Here is an 18549-nt window from a genome sequence, read left to right as displayed (position 1 = left end):
ACGCCCATCACCAGCTGTGGAGGCAGTGGGGTGGGGGGACTGCCCAGTGCGGCCCGTACTTGCAGGCGGCACCATCCTCTGCTTTAGGGACATTGCTGCTCTGTGTGTGTCAGCCAGAGCCCGTTAGACTTCCCTAAGCCTGCCCCGCCCTCTGCACTTTGACAGCCCCAGCGGGGTGGTCCCCCAGGGCGGGCTGCGGGCTGGGCTGGGCTGGGCTGGGCCCGGCCCCACAGCTCCCTCGCCTTCTCCTTCGGCCTGTCTCAGGAGCTGGAGCCGGTGTTAGGCTTTCTCCCCATGCCTTTAGCAACTGGGATTGGGTTTCTTGCCCCCCAGCACACCCGACCACGGTGTGCACGTGTCCTTTCTCGGTAGCCAGTGCCTTATTATGGTGTCTCGTTCCTCATGGAACTGATCTTACACCAGCCGAGTTTTCATTGGTGCTTCCGTAATACCCACTTCACGGTTTCATTTACAGCAGTGTGTCACGTGTAGATGAAGGAGTGATTGTCCTTGTCATAATAATAGCTCTTTGCCAACATGTGACAGGGCAGATAAACTCTGCTTCTGTAGTGTCCCCACCCCCTATTCTTCACATTTCCTGTGGTTGTTTTGGTTTTGGAATCTAAAAGTTCAACGTGCATTTTAACCCAGAGACTTGGTACTAAACACTGCTTTTGTCAGTCTTTCCGTAGCTCTCTTTAAAGTGAATATTCCTTTATAGAAAATGTATAAATTCCACCCCCACTCCTCACCCCTCCCAATAACCAGAGTACAGGCCCTTTTAGTGCTCAGTGTCCCAGAATTACCCCCAGCTAAGGAGCCGATATATAGAATTTTTGTATGTGGGTATCGTAAGTCGGGGAGGAGTTGTTGCTGCTGGCTGCTGTTAAAATCATATATTCACTGGCATTTTCCTTGGGGGACTTTTAATTTCCTGTAGTGTTCAAAGTCCAGAGAAACCTGCAACATTCTGCTTAGAATGTGCTGGCTATTTCCAAGTATGTTAACCTTCACTGGGGCTTGAACGAGAGCCGCTCATTGCTATGATTGCTTCTACAATGTGTTTTACAGTGGTTGAATGAGGAGAAAATTATCCAGAGGCTTGTGGAAATAGTTCATCCATCGCAAGAAGAAGATGTAAGTTCTCTTGTGTTACTGTAAACTTGATTTTTTTTAAAACAACCATGTTCATTGGGCCCAGAGCATACGTGTATGAGATGTGAGGGTAGAGGGCAGCTGGAACGGTGATAATCTGGCAGTCTCAAAATTGACAGTTTTCTAAACATGAAAGGCTGCGTTTGCTGATACCCCCCAAATTTCCAGAAATGTGGCGAGCAGCAGGCAGCGAGCCCCAGTCCTGGCACCGTCTCCGTTGCGGAGCTGGGATGTCGTGCAGATCTGCTCGTCTTCGTCATACACAACCCCGGCGACAGCACTTTTCCTTTATACCCATCTTTAGCCAAGTGGGGTGGCCACGCCTGCATTTGTTCTTTGCATCTTGGCCAAAGTTTTCTAAGCAGCACGGTGGGATCTTGGTCACTTTTGACCCTATTGGACCCCTAGAGTGACAGGCTCTTGGTGGCCGTCTTTCCTGGCCCAGGCTTTTGTGCTCTGGAAGGTTTGGCTTTGCCCTAGGTGCTAAAGGTTGACACTGCTTTGGAGATTGCACATTGGGCCCTGTGCTGAGGGTCCGTCTGTCAGTACGGGGTCGCCGGGGTCAGCTGGTGTGGCTCTAGAGGAGGCTGTCGTTCGGCTTCGCTGCTGCTGCTCTTGTTGCCACCTTCAGTAGGGGGCTGAGCCATGAGGAATTGCCAGTATTCAACCATTTCTACCTACAGACATGACAGTTCCATGCTGTTCAACCTAATATCTGTGGAGAAGTTGGTTTACAGAAGGTGCAGAGTCTGTCATGAGGCAAGGGGAAGGGGGGGCCTCCCTTACATTCTAGGGTGCAGGTTAGATGGGAGAGTGAGCATCATGGGGGAACAGTGCAAAGGAGGACGGAGAATATTCTCTCTCATAAAGCTGAATTTTCTATTAAGGTAGGTGTAGCCCCTCCCCTTCCTCTGTGGGGAGGGTGGGAAGGGAGGAGGGAAGAGGGAGAGAGAGAGGAAGAAAGAAAGTGCTGTCAAAGGGGCTTCTGCTTCCCCGTCATTCCTCACGGGACAGCCCAGCGTTGTTGCTGTGGACATGGAGGACACATGCCGGCGTGTCCACGTGTCAGGTGATGGCAGAGCATGGCCCGCCCGTTCCCAGGGTGCACGTGCCTGTGGATGAGGCTTGCTTGCTGCTCCATCATGTTCTGGTGCGGAAGAGCTCGGTCACCCAGTGGGTGTTACACCTGTCTGCAGGGGCCAGGAAAACTCACAGGAGAAGCCCAGCTCTCTAGCAAGTTCTTTGGTGAAGGACAAAGCATTTGGGGCATCAGCACATTCCTTACTTGACTTGCAAGAAACTTAATTTTGCCCATTAGACGGTCCTGTTGATAGTTGCATTCTGTACAAAGTGCTCATCACAGGCCACCGACATCCGACCGGTTTCTGTTGACTACGGGGTGTTGGGGTCCTGACTCCAGTCAGTGGGCTCTGACACCGGTCTGCATCGTCACCTGTGCTGGGACATCATTGCTCTGCCTGTGCCACAGGTCACATTCAGTGCCACATGCCCACAGAATATGGCGTGTGTGCGCTGAGATGTTAGAGCTTTTTTCTAAGGTAAACGCTCTGTACACTCGGAAAAGATGTACTTTTTCTTACCCGTCGATGTATTCCAGATGATAATAGTTTATATTTGGAGAATATATTTTTTTCAAGTGTTCAGTTACAGAAACTTTTCCTTGCCAAAGCTTTTATCACATTTCCCCGCAAATAGTGATGTGTACTTTGTAGTGTGCAGTATTGATAAGTAGAGCTCGTTAGCCTGACAGAATGAAATACTCATGCTTTTTACATGTTATTTCTTTTGAGCTTGACTTTTTCCTCACTGCAGTTTATGGCCAATATTAATTTGTGTTATTTCTTAAGCATTTTCTCCCTTTTTGTTATAAATTTGACTTCTCATGCATTTTATAGTGAAAATTGTACTTTTTTCCCTTTAGCGGCATTCCAATGCGTCCCAGTCACTTTGTGAAATTGTTCGCCTGAGCAGAGACCAGATGTTACAAATTCAGAACAGCACAGAACCAGACCCTCTGCTCGCCACTCTAGAAAAGTACGTTCGAAATGCTCTTCTCGTTCTTTTTTCATGGTGATGCCGTTCAGAGTTCCCATGCGGAGCGGTCGGTAAGTGTTCCTCATTGCGGGGCTGCACCTCTGGGAGACACTGCCCTGGAGTGGGTGAGGAGGAGGAGAGCTCATCCGACCCCAGGCATTCGTGCTGCCCAGCGACCTCCAGGGGAAGAGTATAGGTAATTGACGCTTCTACGTCGACTTCAAACTTTCCAAATCGCTTAACTAGAATTCTGCACAGCGTCACGAGAGGGGTAGACGTCGTAATTTACTCCCTGCCTCCATGTCTGTGGTGGAGAACATGTTATGTACAAACCGGTCTGATCTATTTTGATGAATGATTTTTACCGGAAGCTTTTCTTAGGGCTCGCTGTGTCTTTGCAGCTAGCTAAGGGTACCTGGGCAGACTTGACTTGAAGGGGTACATGTCATGTGTGTTCCATTTCTTTGTCCTGCTTCTGCCCTTAGTTTCTAGGTAATTCCTCCTAGTGAACCGCCATCTCCTGGTTAGGTGGAGGACAGCTTGGGGATGGTGTGCTGTTTTGAAATTTTTGAATGGCCCACCCGCGTTTACTCGTTTTTCTAGATTTGTGCATTTTCAGGAAGTATTATCAAGCACAGGCATACATTTGACTGCATCTGTACAGCTGAGTTATTTTCATGAAGATAAAGCAGGCATCCTCTCACTTTGGATGAATAGCTGGAACGTGAGCATGCAGTTAGCATTGTGTACGCACGGCAGTCTTGCTTCAATTCACTGCTACTGTTGTTTTCAGCGATTTTTTTCAGTCCCGTTTCAGTCCTCTTGTACATTGAGACCCTTTTGCATCTTTTGGCTTAACTACTGTGAGACCCTTTCGTTAAAATAAACATTCACGTGTATTATTTACTTGGCAAGTGTGGCAGAAGCAAGGAACAAATTAGAGACAAGGCATCTCTGAGAAGTGCACTCGTGTCTTCCCAGTAGGAAGGAGCTGACCAGTTCTCTCAAGTGGCAGAACCGAAGAGCTCATCAGCTCCTGAGCGAAACGCTCCTTTGCCCCACGTCAGTGACTCCTGGCGTTACGGCACACGCACTCTTTTGTAACGTGGAAGGCGTTTCACGCTCAGATCCCAGTAATCGCAGTGGTGTTGGGGTGAACCGTGTGAGATTGCCGTTTGAGCGCAGTAGGCTCAGTTTGGTAGCCGTGGGGGCGGGGTGGTCCTGGGACCGGTCCCCGTGGATGCCTAGCTGAGCGATGCCTGTACTCCACATTCTTTCCTGTGGATAAAGTTCTAGAAATCCAGCATGTGTTCTTAACGCCAGGCGGGTTCAGACTGGTTACTTTTTGAATGCCTAGGAGCCACCCGTGGTGCGTGGTTCCCGTCTCGGATGTCACAGTTTCACCCCGAGGGGCCGACCGATGATGGGTGGTGATAACTGAGCTCTTCAGGGCCGCCGCGGTCTCTGTTCACACACCTCTGTGTGAACCAAATGGGGGCTCTAGCCGTTGGCGCCCTCGTGTTCCCGTCTCGGATGTCACAGTTTCACCCCGAGGGTCCGACCGATGGGTGGTGATCACTGAGCTCTTCAGTGCCACCGCGGTCTCTGTTCACACACCTCTGCGTGAACCAAATGGGGGCTCTAGCCGTTGGCGCCCGCATGGCCCCGCTGATGCATTTCAGCCTGTCTCTAGTCCTGGTTCAGGCGACTGTAATTTGATGCGGATCAGTACGTGCTCAGATCGACATCATTAACTGTTAGATGGAGTTGGTTTCTTCAGATACAGGGATGTGAGTCCGCTGCTCCATGCCGTCACTGAGGTGAACCCTCGCTGCACTCAGTGGCGAGGAGACTTTGTGATGGTGTTTCCACACTTCCTAAGAATGAGAACTACCCCCTTAAACATCAGATGTGCTCCCACTCTGTGGGGTTCTTTTAGTGTCTGTTAGCAGAGGAAGTACTCTGTGGTGGAAGCCTGTGAGCTTTCTGTGAGCTCAGTGAACTTATGGATCATAGGAGCGTTCTATGCGTTTGATAAGTTATCTAAAACTCCAGTGTTATGTATTAGGCCAATCTACTGGCAATATGTAGTGTACACACCGGTTACCTAACTCTTTATGCTATGCCAAACAGGGCACAGGTTTTGTGTGTGTGCACATGTGTGTAGACACCACATGCATAAATATAAGTGTAGGGTAGCACTTAAGGAAAACCTTGAAATGAGCTGAAGTTAAAGTGGGTGGTGCAGATGGGTGGGGGTACCCACCCATCCCTGGGAACGTGGACTGAAGCGTTAGACAGCAATGTTAGCCTGGGAAGCGGTCTGGGCTTAACCTGGATGTGTTCAGTAGCAGCTCTGTGGGAAATTTTCAAGGTCAAAAATTTCTTTAAAAACAGGCATGTTAGACTTGGACTGTGCAGTCCTTAACTCTTAACATTAACGGACTTCGAATGAATTCGGATTTGATCCCAGTTGAGCCATTGAGTTGTATAGAAGTCTTTCCCCTGACTTCCCGTGTCAAAAACAAAAACAGAACAGAAGCGAGCCGTTGTCTCAGAGGCGTAGGTAAAGACCCTGGATGGCTACACGCATCACACAGCTCATCAGGAGTTTTACTGATGCTCATCCAAGAACTCCTATTTTTTTAAATGTGAAAACCACTGTTTTCTCTCGCATGTAAACAAATGCCTTATTGTTTTAAAGACTCAATGTGGCTCAGCTACTCTTTTGCTGGTTATTAATACAGATTTTGTTCATTAGTAGAATACTTTCGTGATATAGTAGACTTTGAATTTGGTGCAGCCATGAAGAAGTGAGGGCGCCTTTTTTGGCCACTCCCTTCAGGCACCAGTACTGACAGCGTGACCGCGCCGTCTGGTGTGAACACTGTGCCTGAGTGACACGGTGGACGTCCACAGCTGGGCGCCGCATTGGCCCTCTCCTGGGCGAGGCCGCCGTGTGAAGACGACGCGTGTCCGCTGCACAGAGGCGCTCGCTCTGTCTTCCAGAGTCCGGCCCCAGACATAGTGTTCACTCTGGAGACTGTGTGTGGAGTGACTGTCACAGTGCCGTCTCAGAGAGAGAGCTCAGAGCAGTCTCAGTGCCAGTCTGGAAGGACTTGAAAGCTCCTTCCGGCAGGGGGTTCCTCTGAAGTTAGTTTAGACACCAGGTTCGGGTGCTTTCTCCAAAGAGAGAGATTCTTTCCTAGTTGCTGCCCTAGCTTGGCAGGGAACAGGTGTTAGGACACAGTGAGCCCAACTGTACCCTGGGCTGACTGGCGTCTCTGCCAGGTGAGCAGCAAGGACAACCCAGCTGTGTGTCACATTGTAAGAGAGATTCCATTTCTTAATCCACATGGATTCTGAAAATTGCCGAGATCCTAAGAAACGAAGGTTTTCCTTGAGAGGGTCCATATAAATTTATCTAACAGATGATCCCAGTGCTTTCGGTTAACCGTGACCTTGCGTATGTACTTGAGAGGTGTAATGGGAAGGGCCTGCACAGAATCCTTTCGGGCAGCAGTTCCGATTCATATCATTGCTCTCATGTTATTTCAGTTTATCATATTTTAATTATAGAGTAAAATGTAACAATTGATGTTCTCTTTTACCTGTTTTAGGTCTTTAATTATACATTAATGCCTTTGTGGGAAAACATTTATGGGTTCTAATTAGCCTTTTTGAAAAGTCCTCCTTTTCTTGAGAGGGTGAAGGGTTCTGAGGCTTATTACCCTACCCTAGCCTCCCAGCCACTGCCACCACAACCACCTGGTCAGAGTGGGCGGTGACACAGTCTTGAAATATTTGGGGCTCTCCACAAGATGGGCAGAGGCCAGCAGGGCCCAAGTGAGTCTGCTGAGGAGAGGGGCTTGGAATATATGTGTGAGAGAGTATAGTTATAATAAGCAGGATCACTTGTCTACTTTAATAAATGTATAAAAACAAAATACTTTCAAGTTGAAACAAACGTGCCCAGGTGATATCAAATGTTTGTATAATACGCGTCTTACTGGTGCCGGGACCTTTTTCCCTGAAGTCGTTACTGTTAAGCGATGTTACCATTAGCACTTGACTCTTGATTTGTTTCCCCAGGCAAGAAATCATAGAGCAGCTTCTATCAAACATTTTCCACAAGGAGAAAAATGAATCAGCCATTGTCAGTGCCATCCAGATACTGCTGACTCTACTTGAGACACGGCGGCCAACGTAAGCTCTGCTTTTACCTTTCAGAATGAGTCGTTCTGTTTTGCTTTTAGACTTTTTAAAAGCTGAGAGTCGAGCTGCTGTTACAAGCTACAATATCATGCCCTTGGATATCAGGTTCTGAATCTTTTTCTGCTATGTAAACCATATGTTATTTTTACACGGATGTGATACCTAGGGATGCAGTTGAAAAGTACAGTTTGGTGAACACTATTTATGGCAGTATTTGGATTCTGGTCATTTGAGTTTTTGTAATAAATAGCAATTACAAAAATGCTACTGTAGTAAGTACTGTAATACATCACACACATGTCTGATGGCTCAAACACACCAAGAAGCTTATCTCTTGCTCATAGAAATTGAAAATAGGTGTTCCTGGTTGGTGGCAATTCAGGGACTCTGTTCATCTTCTGATTCTTTCCTGTACCTGCCGGCCTGAGGCTTCGGGTTGTGTTTTTTGGACACTGCAGTTCGTGAGGCCACTTTAAAATGGGCAGGTGGGTGGCTGGAGGTCTTAGGGGAAATTCGTGGTAAGTGTTTCAGAGTCAGAAATATGTGCGTGCCTCTGGACTGGCCATTTCACGTTTGTCATGTTATTCTTCATAGTTCATGTCCAGTGCTGATCTACTTATTAATTGTCAGGGTTTTCTCATTGTTCCCTGGAGCATGAGGATTTGAAGAGGTATGTATATGTGTCAGCAATGTGTGGTTTAGAGATTAGAATTTGTATTTTCTTACTCACTATTGGATCCATCTCGTCCACCAGAGGACACGGAGAGGACAGAGAAGGTCTCCTGTTGGTGTGGGACACTTTGGCCACCTAAGGTTTCTAGATGTTGGTTTCTAGCAAAATAACAGTCTTACCAACTCCTGCTTCTCAAATTCCTGATCTCTATTCCTGGCGTGTTTACTCTTTGGCCAATGATAACGGAGGGCATTGTGGCAGCACTGCCTCAAGTATGTTGTAATTTTGGGATTGTATCTGTAATTTTGGCTGTGTCTTTCCTGGTGAGTCATATTTTAAATAATGTAACCAAAACTTAAGGTATTCATCAAGTGGTGTGGGACCGTTACCGAGTCCCTCGTGCTGCGGGCCATTGCGCCATCTCTTAAAACGGTTCAAAAGCACGTGAAGTGGCACTGTGACTTGAGAGAGGAATAACTCTGAGAAAAATGACACATTTTTGCATAAAGAAGAGAGAAACAAAATAATTGCACAACTTATTGCAAACAGAAGATACAATAAAAGAAGTAATAGAAGGAAATTTCTGACCTGAAGGAATTTATCTTCAGACCAGAAAGGTTTGGTAAAACTAAGAAAGATTAAATATTTAAAAAAAAAAAAAAAAGGACTCATAGATTTTAACCTTATCCTGATGAGATTTCTGAATCCCAAAGATAAAGAGTAAGTCTTAAAAATATAGGGATAAGGAAAAAAAAAAGTGGGTTAACTACAAAGCAAATCAGGTTGCCGGGCGTTGCATTTGGAAAGCTAAATAAATACTGAAAAACAGGGCAGGATGGTGACCCCGAAGTACTGTTGTTGGTGTGTGAGGGTGAACGAGGCGTTCTGAGCCCATGAGACATCAGCGTTGCACATGGTCTGTTCCTGGGGTAAATTACTTGAAGATGGACTTTCCCAAAGCAAAACAGAAAAATAACTTAGAGAAGAATTTAGGGAAATATGTTGGTAAGAACGATGATAAATGAAATGGATAGGGATGTAAAAATTAAAGTGACTGTGGAAGTTAAATGTTAAGATGAATAATTCAAATAAAGGATTGAAAAAAATGGAATAAATTGCAGATCACTTTAATAAAACTCAGGAAATAAGGAGAAGGTGGAAGTTAGTGCGTATTAGTTTCTGACTTAGAGGAGCTGGGGCACTTTCACGCGCAGACATTGTCGAGGAAGGACCCAGTGAGGGATGTTAGAAATTACTCGTGAAGTGTGAAGAGCTAAACCAAGAAGACAGTGAGCTGCAAGGGCCGAGGAGTAACGACATGACATGCCGTTAGGAACGAGCGTGAGCACCCAGATCCGGGTTCTGACACTGTTCTCTGGTCAAGGGAACCAGAGCCCCTGTCTGGAGCATCGTGAAGTGCAGAAAGTAGAAAGTACTCAAAAACAAAATAAAACAAAAAACCCACCCATTGAAAGAGGTTATACCAGAGGGGCACAGGAGCCAACTAAAAGAACTCCCAGTGGCCAGAGCTGGAATAATTCCCACAATAAAATAGAGCAGTTATTGTATTATAACTCAACACAAAAAATATCTAAGCCCATAGTCATGTAAGTAAACAATTGAGTGAGTAAAGGGAGAAGAGACAGACCTCCTGTGCGGGGGGCTCCGGGTAGTCCCTGTAGACCCTCACTCCTCAGGGGAGGAGCACGCCCCCCACTCTAAGTGCAGGCCGCGCACCGCGACTCCCTTCCGAAGAGGACAGTGCAGGGGAGGGAGTGACCGTGACCTCGCGGAGCAACCTGACGGTCCCTCAGCCAGATAACCAACGCCAGCAGCCAGCGATGGGTCATGTTGATGGTCTGTACCCTTGATACGATGAAATAAAAATGGCATTTTTTCCTGTGTGGTCTTCCTTTCAAAGACCCATGACCGTGAGGAAAGTACAAGACAAGTCCCAACCAAAGGATGTTCTGCAAAATACCTGACAGTAAAGTCCAAGAAACTGTCACAGTCAGAAGGAAGCTCGGGAGACATGACAGCCAAATGCCGTGTGGTATCTGGAGGGGATTCCAGAGCAGAGAAAGGACTTTAGGTAAAAATTAAGAAAATCTGAATAAAGCATGGATTTATAGATTTTTCGTGTCAGTGTTGGTTCATTAATCGTGGCACATATACTGATATATTAATAGGGCACGCCCAGCATGGGTTTTATGGGAACTCTCTGTACCATTTTCGTAATTTTTCCGTAAATCTAAAACTATCCTAATAGACAGAAAATCAGTAAGTATACGGAAAACTTGACCACCACTGGCAGTCCATTTGACCTCACTGACCCTTCAGGAACCTTCCCCCAGCAGCCAGTGTACATTCTTTTCTGGTGCGTGTGGAACTTTTACCAAAGGAGACTAGATTCTCAGCCATAAAACAAACCTTAACAAATTATAATAGTAAATCATACGAAGTATGTATTCAGTGCATAATGGATTTAAACTAGAAATCAATTTAAAAAAAGGTTTCTGGAATCTCCCCAAATATTTGGAAATGAAACAACACACAAATAACCCCAAGTGTCAAAGAGGAAATGACGAGAGATGAGAAAATATTTTCAGCTGATCGATAATGGAAACAGAACACGTTGAAATTTGTAGAATGTAGCAAAGCGGTAGAGGGGAGAGGTACAGCATTAACTGTTTATATTAGAAAGGGAAACGGAAGTCTCGTGTCAGTGATCTAAGTGCCCACATTAAGAAACTAGTAAAGGACGAGCAGATTAAACCCAACACGAGCAGAGGGAAAGGACAAATAAAATTAAGAGCAGAAATCAGGAGTCCGGGCAAATGGCGTAGATGATAGAGGCTTTGTGCGTCTCGTGACAGAAACAGAAAACAGCAAGCAGAGTCGCCTAGGGTCTAGATGAACAGAAGCCCTACAACTAGGGAGAGAAATCATTAAATCACCCCGCAACGGGAGCGGGGAGGAGGGGCCAAGGACGAGAGGACACGGGGCTGCCGGGTCCCCAGCAGCGAGTGGGACAGAGGCTGTGGCAGTGGCAGACGCCTCTTAAAGGGGCCGCATCCATGAGCGCACTTTCGCGGTGACGGACCTGCTGCTCTGAGCACCAGCACCGGGTCGGCTGCTCGGGGGGCACCAGGGACTTTTATGGGGGACACTGAATTGTTGGAATGAGGGCCAGAGGCGAGGTGCTCTCCTGGGCAGAAGTGCCGGCGGTGTCCCCACTGCCAGTGCGCGGACGCAGCGCCGCCATAGCTGAGACGTCACCAAACTGAATAACAGGTCCCTCCGCCCAGAGAATTCCCTGAAACTCCGCCTCTCCCAACTCGCGGCCCCACCCAAGCCACATCTAGTGTCCTTGGCTGGTCCTGTACCCTTTGCCGAGGAGCGTGAAACTCACACTGGTGGCGACTGGCCTCGGTTTCTGGCGTGGCCTCTTGAGGCAACTGTAAGCACAGCATCTGCGGTTCGCTTGCTAAATCTTAACAGGTGGCCCCCGTAGGGGCACAGGCTGGGGCTAAACTTGGCCTGCAGCCGAACCCCTCTCAGGACTGTGCCACCGGACAGCTACTACACAGAGCCACGCTAATAAGGCCGGGAGACTTAGGAGCTTTGCCTAGTACATAGAAACAGACAGAAAAAGGCAGCCAAGATGGGGAGACAAAGAAGCAGGTCCCGTATGACAGAACAGAACAGAGATCCAGGAATAATGGAGTCGAGCAATCTCACAATGCAGAATTCAAAACGCTGGTTATAAAGATGCTCAGAGAACTTAGGGACAGAGTAGATGAACTCAGAACTTTAACGACGAGATTAAAAAAACATAAAAATGGAAATTACAAAAGGGAACCGCTCAGAAACAAAGAATTCATTATCTGAGGTGACGAGTGTATTAGAGGAAATCAACAGAGTAGATGAAGCACGGGATCGAATTACTGATACAGAGGACGGGGAAGCAGAGGGCACCCGATCAGAATGGCAGGAAATCCGAAAATGTGATAATTAAGGGGCTTATGGGAAAAAATTTAACAAAGTAATTGCATCATAGGGGTACCTGAAGGAGAAGAGGGAGAACAAGAAGTTAGTTGAAAGCTTATTTGAAGAAACAACAATGGAAAACTTCCCTAAAGACATATACAACCCCAGGAAGCTCAGAGAGTCCCAAAAAAGATGAACCCAAAGAAGACCACACCGGGACACATCATAATTAAAATGCCGAAGGTTAAATACACAGAAAATTTTAAAAACAGCAAGAGAAAGTTAGTTACCTACAAGGGACCTCCCATAAGACTGGCAGCTGATTCCTCTGAAGAAACAGTGCAGGACAGAAGGGCTCGGGACAAAATATTCAAAGTGATGAAAACCCAGAATCTATAACCAAGATTACTTTATCCAGCAAAGCTATCATTTAGAGTGGAGGATAGATAAAGAGCTTCCCAGGCAGAAAAAAAGCTAAAGGAGTTCATCATCACCAAGCCAATATTACAGGAAATGTCAGAGGGACTTCTTTAAGAAGAACATATATCAAAAACATAAGTAAAGAATGGTAATAAGTACATATTTATCAACAAATACCTCAAGGGGAAAAGAAAGAAGTGCTCCATCCAAAAGACAGGATGGTTGAATGGATAAGAAAACAAGACCCCTACGATGCTGCCTACAAGAGACTCACTTCCGATTAAAAGACACAGAATTGCCTCGACGGACCTAGAGGGTAGTGCACCGAATGAAGTAAATCAGATTAAAAAAGACAAACGCCACACGATTTCACATAAACGTGGAATCTGAAGAACAAAATAACAAAAACGGAAACAAACTCATAAATACTTAGAGGGCTGATAGACGGGAGGGGGTTGGGACAGTAGGTAAAAAAGGGCGAAGGGATTAAGAAGTACGAAGGGACAATTACAAAATAGTCATGGAGATATAAAGTATAGCATAAGGAAAATAGCGATGTCCTGATAACTGCGTAAGGGGGAAGGGAGTCCTAGATTTAGTGGAGTGATCAGAGATCTCTAATCACTGTACTTTACAACTGAAACTAGTATTGTAGGCCAACTATAATTGAAAAAAACTCACTGAATTGTTACCAAAAAAATGATTGATCTGGCAAGGTAGGCTCACAAATTGGTCTTTATTCTAACAGCTTGAATTTGTTGACAGAGCAACCTTCATTCCTTAATAGTCAGGTCCAGGAAAAGCGTTGATTTTACTTCCAGAGTAAACCTGTCTCTGTGAAGAGAATGAGACATCCTGGTGCAGCAGCCAGTACCTTCCACCTTTTACGTACAGAAAAAAACATATGAATCATAATGTTCAATTAAAAGATAACACACCTGTGCAGTCATCACGAGTCAAGAAATAAAAATTACCAGTACCCTCAAAAAAAAAACAAACAAAAACTGAGATTGAGAAGAGAAAAATACAGAAAATCAGTGAAACAAAAACCTGTTTTTGAAAAGATCAGTAAAATTAAATCTCTAGCCACATTGACTAAGAACAAAGTAGAGGAGACCAGATTATAGCTATCAGGAATAAAGGAGAGGACGTAACTACATTCCTTGCAGACGTTAAAAGGTTCCTGAGAATACTACAAACGACTCATTGAACAAATTCAGCAGCTTAGAGGAATTGGACAACTTCCTTAAAAGAATAAAACTACTAAAGCTCACTCAAAAAGAAATCGATAACATTAACAGCCCTATATCTATTGAGGAAATTGAATTCATATTTAAAACCTTCCAACAAAACTCTCAGCTCACTATAGTTTCATCGATGCATCCTACGAAACACGGAAGGACTCTACCAGAATACAGAGGAGAGAACACTCTCTAGTTCATTTTATGAGGCCAGTATTACTTTGAAACTAGACAAGAATGTTATAGGAAAGAACGCTGAAGTTTCACAAGAAGATATCAAATCAAATCTGGCAACCTATTCAGAAAATGATTTGGCATGACTTAGTATGGTTTATCTTGGGAATGCAAGGCTCATTCACCCTTCAGAAATCAGTAAGAATGGCCAAAATCCAGGACACTGACACCACCAAATGCTGGTGAGGATGCGGAGCAACAGGACCTCTCAGCCATTGTGGTGGGAACGCGAAATGATAAAAAGCCCCTGTGGGAGACCGTCTGGCAGCGTCTTACGGAACTAAACGTATTCTTAGTGCGCAGCTCAGCAGTCATGCTCCTTGATGTTTACCCAAAGGAGTTGAAAACTGTCCACACAAAAACCCACACACGGATGTTGATAGCAGCTTTCTCCATATTGCCAAAACTTGGAAACAACCAAGACGTCCTTCAGTAGGTGATAAAGAAACTGCGGGACATCCAGGAATGGAATATTACTCAGTGCTGAAAAGAATGAGCTCTGATGCTACGAGACGCCATGGAGGAAGCTTAAATGCATGGTGCTGAGGGGAAGAAGCCAGCCTGAAAGGGCTTGCATACTGTGTGATTCCAATTCAGTGACCTTCTGGAAAAGGGCCAACTATGGAGACACAAAAAAGGCCAGTCGTTGGCAGGATGGGGAGAGGCGAATAGGCAGAGAAAGGACTCTCAGGGCAGTGAGACTACTCTGCGCGAGTCTTTAACAATGGATGCGTGTCTTTATACGTTTGTCCAAACCCATAGAATGTACGACAGCAAGAGTTAGTCAAAATGCAGGCTGTAAACTTGGGGTGATTATGATGTGTCAGTGGAGGTTCATGGATTATAACAAATGAACCACTCGGAGAGGGGGTTGTCGATAACGGGAGGACCGTGCATGTGTAGGGGCAGCGGGGACATCAGCAGCCTCTGTACTTCCCCCTCCATTCTGCTGCGAACTTAAAACTGCCGTAAAAACAAGTCGTAACAAAAGTCAATCAGTATAACTCATATCAACAGACTAAAGAAAAAGAAAACATGGTTACTTCATTTAATCTTTTATGTTAAAACCTCTCAGCAAATTAGTAATAGAAAGGAACTTGGAAACTGATAAAATGCTTTTTAACAATAAAACAACTCATAGCTGGCATTATTTTTAATGGTCAGAGACTGAAATAACATCCCCTAAAATCCAGGAGCATGGCGAGGATATTTGCCATCACCAGCCCTATTCCGCCTCTTGCTGGAGGCCCCGGCCAATGCCATAAGGCAGAGAAGAAGAGCTGTCAGGCCAGAAAAGGAACTATAATGCCCAGTTCACAGACATCAGGATCAGCATTGTAGAAAACCCTAAAGACCACACACAAAACTCCTACAGCTAACAAGTAATTCTGGCAGGGTTGCAAGTTATAAGGTCAGTATTCAAAAATTAGTTGCATTTCTCTATACTGGTACCAAACAGTTAGAATTTAAAATTTTCATAAAGCATCACTTACTTTAAAAGTACTTCCCATTTTCAGATCCTTTAGGTAAATACCAAGGAGCACAGTTGCTGGATTGCACAGAATAAAGGAAATACTTAGATATAAATAGACAGAACACGTGCAGGGTTTAATGCTGAAAGCCGTGGAGTAGTGATGAAATCAGAGGTGACCTAAATGGAGAGAGAGACTGTTCACGCATTAGAAGACTTGGTATTGTTGAGTTGTCAGTTCTTCCCACACCGATCTGGAGATTCAGTATAATTCCAATTAAAATCCAAGCCAGTTCTAAAACTTACATGGAAATTCAAGGCAAATACAATAGCTAAAACAATTTTGAAAGAGACTGTCAAAATCCAAGTACTGATGCACATTTAAAGGTCCCATCATCAGGACAGTTGGTCCCAGTGAGAGGACGTAGCTCCCTGGAACAGGACAGAGGCCAGAAGCAGACCCGACCCACACAGGCTTGGTCAGCTGGCTCCTGACAGCGGTGTGGAGGAGATCAGTGGAGAAGATGTGGAAGGGTTGCCCCTTCAACAAGTGGTGCTGGGACCTCCATATGTACCTTGCACAGTGTATAAAAATTACCTTGAAATGGAAATATTCTGCCTCTTAGGTTTGACTCAAAAAAAAAAAGGAAGAAAAGAAAAGAAATGGAACTAGAACTGTAAATCCCAAAACTCTAAAAGTTCTAGGAGAAAAATCTGTGACCCAGGCTCAGGCAGAAATTTCTTAGATGAATCACCAAAGCCCAATCCATAAAAGAAAAATTGACAACTCAGACTCTGTTAAAATTTTAAATTCTGCTCTTTGAAAGATTTTATTAAAATGAGAAGGCAAGCCACAGACTGCTGCAAAGTATTTGCAAATCACATCTGAGAAAGGACTTGTATCCAAATATAACGAACACTCAAAACTTAATGGCGAAAAATAATTCAGTTTTTTAGAAGGTCAAAAGATTTGAGCAGACAATTATGTACATAACGAGTAAATACAAGAAAAGATGGCCAACATCACTCATTGTTGGTGAAATTCAAGTTAAAACCACATAGATAGCAGTGTGTACCTTTTGAACAACTTATATTTGTTTCCGTAACAACTGACCACAAACTTGGCTTAAAATGACAGAAATTTATTCTCTCCCAGTCTGAATTCCAGAAGTCCAAGATCAGGATGTCAGCCTTGCTGCACTCCCTCCAGAGACTCCAGGGAGGACGCGTCCTTTGCCTCTTCCAGCTTCTAGGGACCGTAGGGGATTCCATGGCTTGTGGCCCCCTCTTTGTGCTTCATCCTCACATTGCCTTCTCTGCTGTGTGTCTGTCTCTCTCGTACAGGGACACTTACAGTAACATTTAGGATTACCTGGATAACCCTAAGGATCCTCATCTCAAGATCCTTAATTGCATCTTCAAATGAGGTAACAGTCGTAGGCTCTGGGGGTTAGGGTGTGCACGTACCTGTCGGGGAGCCACCATTCAGCCCGCCGAATAAACCAAAACAACGCAGACAATACCCAGCACTGGTGACATTAGGGGGTAACTGCAAGTCTCACACGTCGTTGTTGGGAATGCAGTGTCACAGCCACTTTCCAGAAACATCTGGCAGTTTCTTAGAAAGTGAAACAGACATTTATTGTATTATTCAGCAATCTCTTAGATGTTTACCCAAGTGAAATAAAAACTCACTCAGAGACCTGTAAGTGAATGATGGCACCTTTATTTGTAGTTACCCCAAACTGTAAACAAGCGAAGTGTCCTTAAACTGATGAATGGATGAGGAAGCTGTGGCACATCCATCTGCACAGTAGATGGCTGTTCAGCAGAAAAGAACAGACTGCTGACAGACATCCAGCACTTCTCTGCCTTTCCTCGTCCAAGTTCTAAATTTAATAAAGCTCTCTGGAATACCAATATGGTTTTTGTTTGGGATTCAGTGAATTCTTAAATATATTTAGAAGGAGAAAAGGCGGGACTAGCCAAGAAATTTGGAGCAAGACCAGTGATTGAGATAAATTGCCTCCTGCATATTACAGTGCGTTACTGATAAATATGGCTGCATGATACTAGTATTTGTGATACCAAGTTTATATGAATAATTAAGGAATTTCAATATGTGGTTTGGTATGGTTTTTCACATAAGTGGGGAAAGGTGATTATTAAATGGCTTAGAAAGTGACTTATTTTTAGGAAAATGCTATACCTGTTTTACATAAAAATAAATTCTAGATGAATCAAATTTAAGGTACTGGAGGAAAAGTATGTAAATACAGAATTATGGGATCGTGGAGAACTTTTAAGCCTGACTCCCTAGACAGAAACTGTGATGAGGAATGTTGTATCTGGCTACACGATTAAAACCCCTACATGTTAAAAAAAACACTGGAATTACAGCAAACGGCCTCTCCCCTCCCCCGTCCAGCGGTTGAGTTTCCGAGCGCTGTTCCACGTGGCTCTTAGAGCCAGGACTCATTGACACGGGAGGAGTATTTTCAGGTAATAGTCAGCAGTCACTCTCTAGGCATTAGCTGCGTGCCAGGCAGTGTTCTCAGCCCTTCGTCTGCCTCAGCGTGATCTTCACAGCAGTCTGAGAGAGGCGTTCTAGGGCGAGCCCCACTTTCCACGTTAGAACAAATAACGGGTAAGTGAAGAGCCAGAAGTTGGGTCCGGGCCGCCTGGCTCCGCCAGTGACAGCGTTAACCACCAGTTGGCACCGATGTTCAGTCGGCACACCGCTTTCAGGAAGATATTTTCATTCGAATTGCTCGCCCATGTTTTTAGACCGCCCCCCCATGTCCTTCTTACCTGCTGGGCTCTGTGCTCCCCCACTGTGAGACCCTGTGCCGTGCGCTCACACCAGTTGAGATGTGGGAGTCCTGTTCCACTCGTAACTTCCAGAAAGGAGTGGGTGATGATGAGCGTAGATCGGGCTTAATGTAGAGAAGTAACTGAAGCCTTTTAAACAGGAAACACCGTCGATTACCCAAGAAAAACTGGAACAAGCGCAGGCTCGTTCGTTGCTAACATTTCAGGTGGCAGGCCGTGAGGGGGGCCCTGGAAAACAGGTCTAAGTGAACAGGAAGAAATCA

At 45.3% G+C, this 18549-nt stretch overlaps 1 protein-coding gene across 8 annotated transcripts in view; it reads left to right on the top strand.

The window, feature by feature from the left end:
• PPP6R3 (protein phosphatase 6 regulatory subunit 3) overlaps positions 1 to 18549 on the top strand; it is an 85820-nt gene that overhangs the window by 25571 nt on the left and 41700 nt on the right. For all 8 annotated transcript variants that reach the window (XM_015588731.2, XM_015588730.2, XM_006911005.2 and 5 more), the window contains 3 exons: positions 1072 to 1137; positions 3098 to 3210; positions 7303 to 7416. In XM_015588731.2, coding sequence (XP_015444217.1) covers positions 1072 to 1137; positions 3098 to 3210; positions 7303 to 7416 — 293 coding nt within the window. The remainder of the gene's footprint in view (positions 1 to 1071; positions 1138 to 3097; positions 3211 to 7302; positions 7417 to 18549) is intronic.

Source organism: Pteropus alecto, unplaced genomic scaffold (assembly GCF_000325575.1).
Source record: "Pteropus alecto unplaced genomic scaffold, ASM32557v1 scaffold43, whole genome shotgun sequence".
Taxonomy (NCBI): Eukaryota; Metazoa; Chordata; class Mammalia; order Chiroptera; family Pteropodidae; genus Pteropus; species Pteropus alecto.
The sequence above is the reverse complement of the archived record's forward strand: the minus strand, read 5'-3'. Positions and strand labels throughout refer to the sequence as shown.